At 45.1% G+C, this 11,805-nt stretch overlaps 1 protein-coding gene and 2 long non-coding RNA genes across 3 annotated transcripts; 1 reads left to right on the forward strand and 2 right to left on the reverse strand.

The window, feature by feature from the left end:
- Nucleotides 1–356: 356 nt before the first annotated feature.
- LOC308577318 (selenide, water dikinase 2-like) lies at nucleotides 357–11,777 on the forward strand. Its single transcript, XM_081177411.1, has 8 exons — nucleotides 357–657; nucleotides 1,870–1,973; nucleotides 2,120–2,227; nucleotides 3,045–3,199; nucleotides 4,238–4,328; nucleotides 5,572–5,671; nucleotides 10,738–10,950; nucleotides 11,045–11,777. Exons 1-8 carry the CDS (start codon nucleotides 372–374, stop codon nucleotides 11,272–11,274), a joined length of 1,287 nt encoding a protein of 428 aa, XP_081033537.1. The 5' UTR covers nucleotides 357–371; the 3' UTR covers nucleotides 11,275–11,777.
- Nucleotides 3,554–5,565, reverse strand: LOC308577353. The gene is made up of 2 exons (XR_014003600.1): nucleotides 4,782–5,565; nucleotides 3,554–3,877 (listed from the first exon to the last, which is right to left on the reverse strand). It is a non-coding gene; the product is annotated as an uncharacterized lncRNA (long non-coding RNA).
- On the reverse strand, nucleotides 7,485–10,533 carry LOC308577350. Its single transcript, XR_014003593.1, has 2 exons — nucleotides 10,041–10,533; nucleotides 7,485–9,063 (listed from the first exon to the last, which is right to left on the reverse strand). It is a non-coding gene; the product is annotated as an uncharacterized lncRNA (long non-coding RNA).
- Nucleotides 11,778–11,805: the final 28 nt, after the last annotated feature.

Genomic DNA, 11,805 nt, shown 5'->3' on the forward strand with positions numbered 1-11,805 from the left:
AGGCGGCTGGGCTCACGCTCGGTGCCACCTGGCAGGTGCGCCTCCCGAGGAGAGAGGGGGCTTTGCAAGATGCGGAGCTGGCCGAATGACACATTTCTAGGGCCCGGAGGGCAGCGCCGCCCGCCCTGGAACCCGACTGCCCGATTCTGGCGCCGCGGGGTCCGGGCGGCCCAGCGAGGCGGAGCAGCTCCAGCCCCGCCCTCCCGCCGCCCGCCCCGCCCCTCATTCGGCCGGAGCCGGAAGCAGCGGGCAGAGCGGCGGGGCGCCTGCGCGGGAGTGCGGCCCTCGCGAGAGCTCCGAGAGGCCGCCCGGCGTTCCCGCCCTTTCTCCTCCGCCCGCCCAACGGCCGCCCTCTCCCTCGGCAAGGCGTCATGGCGGCGCTGGCAGGCTCCCCCTCGGCCGGCCTTCCTTCTCTGGCCGCGGCGGCGGCGGCCGCCCCCAGCCCCGCGGGCCCGCCGGGCTACCGGCCCTTCGAGCCCGAGGCGCTGGGGCTCAGCCCGGGCTGGCGGCTCACCAGCTACGGGGAGCTGCGCGGCTGAGGCTGCAAAGTCCCTCAGGAGACGCTGCTCAGGCTCCTGGAGGGACTCGGCGGGGCCCGCGCGGGAGAGGCGGGCGGCGGGGAGGCGGCTGCCGTCGGCGGGGCCCCCCGGACCCTCGGTGAGGCTGGGCGCGCGAGCGGGTGGGGAGACCGCGGAAGGAGGCGGGCGAGCCCCGAAGGGGGAGGTTGCGGGGTGGGAGGCGTTTTTCGGATTTTCTCCGTTTAAATCAATGCCCCATATCCTGCAGCGGGGTAGCTTGCTGATGCGGGAGAAAGGCTCTGGCCCTCCGTAGACCTCTCCCCCCTGTTCTGTTTTTCTACTCGAATATGTCGTTTTCTTAACGTAGGGGAGTTTTAAAAGTCTAACCTTCACCAGAAGCTCTAAGCTGAATTTGCCTCCCCCACTCCAAAAAAATCACATGTAATTAACGCTGATACGTCTTGCAGAATTATTTCAAAGATTGCAACAATATAATGTGGAGACTGCGTTAAACACTTAAGACCACTTAAGTATTCAATTACAAGTACTGTATAATTCCTTCTGTACAAAAGTCCATTCTACAGTGGTACCTTGGTTCTCGAACAGCCTACTTCAACAACTTAGAACCCGAACGTTGCAAACCCAGAAGTGAGCGTTCCAGTTCTGGAAATATTTTAGTGTTGCGCTTCCATTTTTAGAGAGATTTCACTGATTGGGGCAGTGGGGAGAAGCCCCCTGGCAGCGCTCTGAAGCCAAGCTGCTTTGACCTGAGAGAGAGAGAGAGAGAAAGATCTTGAAAGATCATGCTGATTGGGGCAGTTTTTCAACAGCCTGGAACCGATTAATCCATTTTGCATTACTTTCTATGGGAGAGCACGCCTTGGTTTTGGAATGGACTTCCGGAACAGATTAAGTTCAAGAACCAAGGTACTACTGTAGTAGTAGTAGTAATAATAATAATAATTTATTTGTACCCCAGCCACTCTGGGCAGCTTCCACAAAGACCAAAAATACACTAAGATGTCATACATTAAAAACTTCCCTGAACAGGGCTGCCTTAAGATGTCTTCTGAATGTCAGGTAGTTGTTTATCCCAATCTTTGGGCTCTAGGACATTATTCCTCATTTGGCTGCATTTGTAGACCTGGGCTGAAGATAGGGCTGTTCTGACTACCTAAAGCAGTGATGGCCAAACTTGACCCTCCAGCTGTTTTGGGACTACAACTCCCATCATCCCTAGCTAACAGGACCAGTGGTCAGAGATCACAGAGGTCATTGACCTAAAACAAGTAGGTGTTTGGGGTGGGGATACTAAAGGTGCTGATGTGCTTGGGGTCCCTTCTCTCCACAGGCATCGGAATGGACTCCTGTGTGATCCCATTGAGGCATGGGGGTCTCTCCCTTGTACAGACCACAGACTTCTTTTATCCACTAGTGGAGGACCCGTATATGATGGTGAGCAGGCTTGACTGGATAAAAAAGAATTAGCCATGTTTGTAATGGAACATGGTACATTTGTGATGTGAGACAGTTCATGAGGACAGTTGCCTTGTGTGTCATCTTCCTCATTCTATATCTTTTGCTGCATGTGTCTGGTCTAGGGCCGCATTGCCTGTGCTAACGTGCTGAGTGACCTCTACGCCATGGGCATCACAGAATGTGACAACATGCTTATGCTTCTGAGTGTAAGCCAGAAAATGACTGAGGAGGTGAGAAGTATAATGGATAATTTTGTCTCTAGAAATACATTTTACTTTAATAATAGGAAAAATGAATATTTTAATGTACAATTTTTTTGACATAATTATGGTAGGTAATTATGGCACAAGTGGATTTCAGAAAAGGAACTTCTTTGTCTGGCTTCACCTGCAGAGCTTTGGTTTGTTTCAGCCTGGCTACAGCCTGGAAATAGATACCGCTGAACGTTTTAAGGCAAATAATTTATAGAGCACATGCCTTGCTTGTCAGAGGTCTAAGGTTCAATCCCTGGCAGCCCCAGCCAAATAATTGGGTAATAGGTGATGTGTATTATCCCTGCCTGATACTTAGGAGAGCCACTGCCAGTTAAAGTAGGATTTAAGTGAATGATTATTTGCAAGGAATAAGATCAGAAACCTAGTTCAGACATGTCAAACTGTAGTTTGTGTTGACCATATACCATAATTTTGGCTTCCAGACAAAAAGGTCAAACCATGCTTTATTTAGGTTTTCCATTGGCAGTCTTCTTTCTGTGATGTTCACCAGAGATGGTGACTTGTCGGCTCATTTATTACACCAAACAATGGCTGGCCATTTGCAGATATTTGCTTGTCAACTTGGGCATCATAAAAACCTATAATTTAGCTTCCTTAACAATGGCTTTGTTTGGTGCTTGAAATGTGATTGCATGACACTTCACAGAGTAAGTGCTTTATAGACCCTGCCTTTCTGTGAAACATACAGGTAGGAAACAGTCCTTAGTATCCCTGACCCAGCTTTCCACATCAGTCTTGATTTTCTGAATCCTTTATTTTATCCTTCACCCAGGAGCGGGAGAAAATAATGCCACTGATAATCAAGGGCTTTCGGGATGCAGCAGAAGATGGTGGCACCTCAGTAACTGGTGGGCAGACTGTCCTGAATCCTTGGATTATTGTTGGAGGAGTTGCAACAGTTGTATGCCAGCCCAATGAGTTCATCATGTGAGTAAATGCATCTCATTGGGAGAGACCTGATTTGAAAATGCATGCCATAGATGTATTTACAAGAGAGGTAATTGTGTTGCAATCTTAACAGCTGAAAGGTTTAGAGGATGCTTGCTAGACATTGGGATCACTGAATCAAATAATGAAATGGTAGAGTTGAGCTAGGGATTGCCCATGCCACTTTAGAGCAAAAACAGTAGGGTTGGGGGCTGGCAAATCCTCTTAACTATTCCAGGACTAACAATATTGCTGCTTTGGCTGTCACAGTGATCATAAAGTCATGTGGAAGATGAGACTATAGTAATGTACATAATGCTCTGAAGACAAATGATCCAGTCTGTGATTCAGATAACCAGTACTGGCTTTGTAAGCTGCCTGTATGCAAGTTTATTTTGGGACCATATTAATGCTTCCTCAGCCATGATTTGATGGTTGAGGCAGCAGCTGACCTGGCATTATATTACTGAGACTTGGTGGAATTGCTGGGTGGTGTTGTCTCTTTCAGCTCTTTCAGACTTAACAGGGTTGAAGGTTGCCATGGTCGGCTGCAAGGATGGGGAACCAGAGGTCATATTTGGTCTCCCAGGCCATTTCCCCCCAAACTATGGCCACTTGCTGCACACTTGATGTCACATTTGTCATTGTGTGTGTTGCAGGAAGAGATGCAGCTAGATCCTGTGACAAAAAATAAAATAAAATTGAACTCCTGAGTATCAGTTTAGTTCAATTCTGCTTAGTCACTGTCTCCTCCCATCCCCACAGGCTAATTTTGACAGGTTGGCTGGACCATACACCGTTCAAAGTTGGCCTGTAGGGCAGAGGGAACTAAAGATTTTGCCTGCTAGGACAAGAAGGTTCCCCCTCTCCCAATCTATCGGAAAGCTGTCCCTTGTTCCTGACTTGGGGAGATAAACTTTGGACCCAGGTTTAGACACCACACTAAGAACTCTTTAAGAACTCTGTTATGGACAGGCTATAACTGCTAAACATAAACAAGTAGGTCTGAGTGTGAGCTCCTGTTTCTTATGATTTTAGGCCAGACAGTGCTGTTCCAGGGGATGTTCTTGTGCTGACTAAACCACTGGGGACTCAAGTGGCTGTAAATGCTCATCAGTGGCTAGATAATGTAAGTGCTCATCTTTGGGAAACCTTGCGCATCCATTTGTATTCCTCTATCTATCTGCAGGGGATCCTCTTGTATGCATAGTTTTAATAAGCTAGGAGGAACAAGGGGCATGTGGTTGGATGCATTCCTTGCCCCAGCACCTTGTCCAGATGAGCTCCTTGCTTAAGGTGAAAGTGATCCCACAAAACATCCTCCGTAGCTGCACTGGATACTTTCAACAAATGGAGAGTCGATATCACACAAAAGTTGAATGACTTTATCCTCAAAGTGCATAGCTAGTTGGTCACAGGGGGTCTTTGAATGCTTCTCCAGACTGGGAGTCTCCACACTGGGATTTCAGACCATCTGAAATAACTCCACTGGCTAGCTACCAGAGGAGACAATGTGAGCTGCAAAGAGAGCCTGTTTTGCAGCTCACACTGCCACATAGTAGGCACAATCGTGTGTTTTTACCAGTGTTTGGTCAGCTTCAGAATGAGACGTGCACCACTTGCACTTCAGTCTTTGTCCAGCTTGTTTCATAATCCGGATCTCCTCAGAGTACCAAGGAGCTGCTTGGGCTACAAAATGCCAGTGTGGATGTACAAAAACCACCTGTTTCAAAAGCAAGACCAGGACTTTGACAGGGTCACCAGCTTTGTCCATGGAAAATCACAGAGCATTCAGGAACCTGATTTCATCAGTCTTTGAGGACAGGCTACCTGAATTGGCCCACCACCCTTACAGGGAGAAATGCCACCGTGAGTCTAAACTTAACCTGATAATGGTCTGACCATGACATGGGAATGCATTGTACTCCCTCTATCTTCAGTCCATCCCTCATATCACTTGGGGGCAAAGATCACATGGGGTGTGCCACACCTGGTGTGTTGGACCGATAACTACCTGAGAGGGATCTATGGTTGTCATGGAGGCCACAAAGTTTCGAGCTGGCCTGATAGCAGCCTCCGCATGGATCTTGAAATCACTCAAGATTATCATTTTATTATCCCCAAGACTACATCTGCCAGCTAGATCAGGGATGCTGCTGGACAACAGGGCAATCAGCACCCTCCATCTGCCTCTCTCTGGCCCAATACAAGGAGTAGATTCCCTAAGCACATTCCAAAGTCAAGAGGCTTCCTGATCAAGGAGATGGTGCTATTATAGACATGTTGCATTATACTAACTTGAGACCCCTGAATTTGTTAGTGAGAAATGCAGCCTCAAAACAATTTCTTAACATACTACTTTTCCATTTCAGCCAGAACGGTGGAATAAAATTAAGCTGGTGGTCTCCAGAGAAGATGTTGAACTGGCATATCAGGAAGCCATGTTCAGTATGGCCATGTTGAACAGGACAGGTATGGGGGGTGGGGTTTGACTTGTTCTTCATTTATAAGGCAAAGCATTGACACCACTGTGGCAGCAAATGCAATTATTATTATTTTAAAAAACCTGGATACTGTGCCTATAGTTGTACTGGAGACCTCCTACATGTCATCTAGAACACAAAGGTTTTTGATTGTTTTGGAAAACACATGGTCCACCTAGAGTTCCTCATATTGAGGCAGAAGGTGGGATAGAAATATTCGAAATAAATATTGAAAGTCTGCCCATGTACTTCTCAAGTTCTTGGGGCATTTGAGTCCCAGGACCTTCTGAATTCTTTTAACTTTCATCTTTAAAGGAGAAAATGTGTTGAAATATGGAATGTCTTGTTTTATGTACAAGAATAATTTTTATTTTTTTACATATCAGTTGATTAGTATTTCTCATCACAGAAAGCTACCATTGGGATGAAAGTAATGAAGCTCAGGTGATTTAAGATTCCGTCTGCAGATATGTGTGCAGATTAGACCTGGGTGATTTTTCAATATATCGTTCAAAATCGATTAGGAAGTCCACATCACGATAACGTTCATAAAATGTTACCTGGCGAACATCGTGAATTTGAGAAAACCCGTGTGCTTCTTAGTGCTTCCAGTGCCTCCTACAGAAGCAGCAAGCAACTCACAAGAGCAGGCGTAGCAGCTATCACTATGTTTCAATTCTGCAGCGAGCCCCAGCTCAGCTCCACTGCCTCTGCAGGTGACGATTATGAAAGTAGCTGGGAAACCAGCAGCAGCAGCAGCAACTTAAAAAACTAGGTTCTGCTTGCTTAAAGTAGGCTAGTACCCAGTGTGACAGGCTGGTAGGTGTGGTTTGCAGAGATGCTGGTCTGAGCTGGCTTGGGGATTCTTGCTGGAAGCCCCCTTTCCCCTCTCCTTACCCAGTGAAAGAACAAACAGGGTTGTTTTCTTCAGAGTAAGAACAAAAAAGGTTGCCCTGTTATTTAAGTCTTTCTTTACTCCCCTGTGCAATGTGTGCCTGAAGCGGCTCTCTCCCCTCTGATGCCTTTACTGCTGGTCTCCCCTTCTGCCACTCTGTCTGTGTGTGTGTGAGTGTGTGTGTGTGTGTGTGTGTGCGTGCGCACACTGCAAAGCCTTTCTCTCCCTTTCTTTATGCCTTTACTACCCATCTGAGGCTGGGAGCAGTACATTTCCCCATGTAAAAGAAAGAACAAAAAACCAAGTTGCCCTGTTAAGGCTCTCTCTATTCCCTTCTCCCCTTCTGCACTGTGTGTGCGTGTGCATGCGCATGCCTTTCTCTCCCCTCCCTTTACTACTGTCTGAGGTTTTGATGCAGCCCCTTCTCCCCCGCCCCCATGAAAGTAAGAACAAAAAAAAGTTGTTGTGTAAGACATAGTTGGTTCACCCTAAATAGCTTCCCTCATATGAAAAAGGCTTTTTTTATTTATTTAAAGGATGCTATCTCGTTGCCCTTCCTCCTGCCCTTTGACAAAAAGGGAGAGAATGGTGTGATGGGGGCTTGGGGGGGGGGCCTTCTGTGTCACAATGGGAAGAAATGAAGAGGGGGAAGATTTAACAGTTGCTGCCTCGTGCTGAAATGGGAGGTTGAGTGTTGGGAGGCAAGAATGATAGGGAGGGTGGGTGCTTGTTGGTAAGGAGTCCAAGCAAATGTGTGTCTACTCAGAAGTAAGCTCTACTAAATTCAATGGGGCTTACTCCCAGGAAAGTAGAAGCAAGTTTAGCTGAACTCAGGAGGGCTTACTCATGCAACTTGGCACTAGTAAATTACATAAATTACTCTTAAATTAATAGAAAACAGATTGAATTGTTAATCATATGCAAGTTTAATATTGTAAATTTTTAATTTGCCCCTAAAACTGCATAGAACATTAATATATTCTCCAGAAATCTTTAATGGTTTGGTTGAAGCATGCTATCATTGAGTTAATTTTCATATAATTATATGCATCAAATTTAGATTATTATTTTGTTGTTGTTCCAATATTTTCCCAGATTATTTGTATTCACTCTGATTCACCACTGTATTTTGGATTGTCCTAGGCCTGAATATTCAAGCCCAAAACCCAAGTCCTGTTTGTATGCATTTTGGCTTGCCTGCTGATGAAAGTGATGATTTAGTGTGTGGTGATTTAGACCCGTAACTTAGTAGCAGTTGCAAGGTCGTTACCATGTTCGCCTCTACGTAGCTCCACCTTATTTCAGATAATTGTGATGTATTGGTATATTGCAATGTTTAGCTGTATCGTTATATTGAAAACCAGATATTGCCCAGCCCTAGTGCCCTTCAAAATTTGATACTTTTAAACAAAGGGGGAATTGAGTCCATAACTTAATTTGCTGACAGAACTGGATGTACACTAGTGGCCCAAATTGTGGAAACGTTTTGGAAAACGTGTATTTCCGAGGTTTGATGGCTCCTAACACCACTTCTTCTTTTTTTAGTAATACCATAAAATTATATATCAATGGAAAGATAATTTAATGAAGAATGTAATGCAACAAAGTTTGTTCAATTATCTGTCAAAAGTTATAGCCAAATAACCAGAAAAAGGAAGCACAGCTTGCTTAGGTTGATATGCAGTAGCTATCCTTCATTTGAATGTAGCAAATGAGCATGAGTGTTTAGAGAGCCAATCAGGTGTCAACTTGTTTGGGCAATGATTCAATCAGGTCACAGTAGGATTCAGCTATTGATGTTATCAAGCTGGTTGTTTTTGTGTTGTTTTGTTTTGTGTGTTTTTTTTGTTCTTTCATTTAGTAAAATAGTACTATTAAGTGAACAAGGCTACAGTTATGAAGAAATTAGAAGAAAAATTGGTGGAAACTTAACCAAAGGTGGCATTGCTAAATTTTTGAAGAGGTATAAGGAGACTCAGTCACTACAAAATCAGACTGGAATAGGCAGGAAAAGGTGCACAACAGCAGGTGACAATGGAAGAATTGAGAGACTGTGTATATGGGACAGAATAAAATCATCTGGGTGTATACAAGATGACATGGTGCAATGTAATGTGAAGTTGAGTGCAAGAACTGTTTGGCACAGACTGCAGGAATACAGTCTAAATGCTAGAATTCCAAGGAAAAAGCCATTGTTATCTCAAACAAAGGTTGAAAAGATCAAACTGGGCTAAAACCCATGTTAACTGGACAGCAGAACAATGGGACAGTGCTATTTGGAGGGATGAGACCCAAATCTCCTTGCTTTTGGTAGTAATGGCATGAAATACATGAGAAGAATCAGAGATTTCCATTCTACTTGCATTGCAAGTACCATGAAACACCCAGTTAAGTGTTATGATCTGGGGTTGTATGACAGCAAAAGGTGTAGGCATAATTTGCATTATTAATGGGAATGTAAATACCCAATATTACATAACCCAGACCTTGGAATTCCGGGTTGGTGCCTCCAGCAATGGCGGAATTCCTCTGATAGGAGGAATTTGCCCCATGGGAATTTGGGTCTGCACCGCCACAGCGAAGGCGGAGACCCGTAAAAATCACAGGCGGGAGAAGCCTGTGAACGTGGGATTTGGCGGGCACCTTTTGCGCCTCCCCTACTCGAGGGGAAACCCGGTTTCGGGGATCCGGAGCGATGTGGGGTGAGCGGCGCGGTGCTTCGAATCGTCTGCTTCTTCCACGGAGCGAAGCCGCATAGCTGTTGTCGGAGAGCACTGACTTTTTCCTGTGGACAATTTGACTCTAAAGTAATTACCCGTGAGTAGAGCTGAATTGGGAAGAATTGATTTTTAAACGTTTAATCTGGCATCGAAACGGGGAGGTTCAATACAGGAAGTCCGCCTCCCCCTTTTGTAGATAAACAGAAGCAAGGAGGCTGCAAGCTAAAGTCTTGGAAAGCCTTTTGTAAAAGACTAAATTTCCATCGGTAAAGAACTCACCCCCCCCCCCTTTGGAGACAGGAGAAGGGGGGGAAGTGGTGGACTGAATATGCCTGTAGGAGAGAGTTAAAATACCGCCGCTCTGACCCTGGAAACGGGCTGCTAGCAGGATTGATGTTTTTTGGAACGTTCATTGACAGGTAGCTAAACAAGAGAATACATTGTTTCTACTGTCTCCGGTTGTTTTCAAAAAAGGGAGGAAAGTAACTGAAAATTGAAACTTTGGATTATTGAAACTGTATTTAAAAGAGGACATACTGACCAATACAAATAGAAACTGTTTTCCCCTAGTGGAAGCTTTTGAAATTGGTTACTTTACAGGAGCTGGGCTAGGGGAATTTCCAGCTGCAATCTGTATTTGTATTGTTTTTTCTCTTTTCTTTTTTTGTTTGTAGTGTTGTGTTGGAAATGTTGAAAAAGTAATAAATTTCATTTTTTTTAAAAAAATATTACATAACCCAGACCTTAACCCAGTCGAAAATCTATGGCGCCAACTAAAGAAACTTGTTAGTCAGAAGCAACCCAGCAAGAAAACCCAATAAATGGAGGCAATAATTCAATCTTGGTTTCACATTATTACAGCTGCAGAACTAAAAAACTTTGTTCACTCCACAGGAAAGTGTTTAAGGCCATAATTAAAGCTAAAGGTTACCCAACTATTAACTGACGTGGTGAGAATTTTTGTATATTCTCACTTTTTCTGTGTTTCACGTTTCTTCTTTATGACTGCTGTTGTAATAAATAATCCTTCATAAAAGTTATTGCATTACATTCTTCATTAAATTATCTTTCCACTGATATATGTTATGGCATTACTCCAAAAAAGTGTTTTCCCTGGAAAGTGGCTTGTAAAGGAGTGCAGCCCTTGGGCTGAAAAGATTCCCATCCTCTTAGACATGAGGCTCTAGGACCTGAGTGGACCCGATTTCCCCATACCGTGATGGGCAGGTATTAATGAAGAAGCCAAAGGTTACTGCATCCCTGCTGAACACATAATGTTGCTACTACCCTTCAGAAGCTGCCTCCTGATGAAGTAGTGATTGGTTCTTGCTGTATTAGGTATAGGCTAGACAGTGGTTGTTTGGAGATTGCTAGCAGCAATTGTGACTGCTACTTTGCCATTACTTCTGCTTTTAAGTGTTCATGCTCTTGGTCTTTCAGCTGCCAGCTTGATGCATACTTTCAATGCCCATGCTGCTACAGATATTACAGGCTTTGGTATTCTGGGTCATGCACAGAATTTGGCCAAACAGCAGCGCAGTGAGGTGTCATTTGTCATCCACAATCTGCCTATCCTTGCCAAAATGGCTGCTATTAGCAAAGCGTGTGGCAACCGGTCACGGCTACTACAAGGAACATCCCCCGAGACATCTGGTAAGATCGATAGCCTGCACTACAGGAGCTGAAGGTGGGGTTGAAGGGAATTTAAACCTGTAAGTGACCTGTAACTTGCTCTCTTACATGGCAGGTGGGCTGCTGATCTGTTTACCCCGAGAGCAGGCTGCTCGCTTCTGCGCAGAGATCAAATCCCCCAAATATGGAGAAGGACACCAAGCCTGGATCATTGGCATTGTGGAGAAGGGCAACCAGACGGCTCGCATCATTGACAAACCCCGTATCATTGAAGTGACACCCCGTGGGGCCAGTGCCTCCCCTCAGGATAATAATTCCAGTGCCAGCCCTGAAGCTGCATCATGAGGTGGCAAAATAGTTTTCTTTTATCCACTGTAGGTTCTGGGATTGAAAAGGGCAGCACCTGAGCCTTTGGATCAGTGTGCAGTTACCTTCTACAGCAAAATGATCCTCAGAACACGCTCTATCAGTTGGTGGCTGGTTCCTTCCTGCCATCTGATGTGATCAATTTTAAAGTCATTTCCTGCAAGCAGGTAAATTGCGGACACACTTGATTTTGGAGAAGATGGTAACTTGAATTATTTATTGGAATAGTTCTGCTTGTTATTGAGCTCTCCCAGCTTTTGGTCAGACTGAGCAGCTGGTCCAAAAGGAGGGTAGGTGACTTAAAAAGCCATTTGGTTGGGCCAGAGGTCTCTCCTCTCGTTATGAAGCACCTCCGTTAAAACCCAATCATGGGCTTGGAGGAGCAGAGGAAACCTGGAGGAGCAGCACCAAGCTCAGCTTCATGGATTGTTCCTTGGGTTGTAAATTATTGGTGATTGAGTTAATAAAGTTGATTTCTACAACTATTGTGGTATTTGGAAGGGTGAAGTA

Source organism: Podarcis bocagei (genome assembly GCF_964188305.1).
Source record: "Podarcis bocagei genome assembly, chromosome: 17".
NCBI lineage: Eukaryota > Metazoa > Chordata > Lepidosauria > Squamata > Lacertidae > Podarcis > Podarcis bocagei.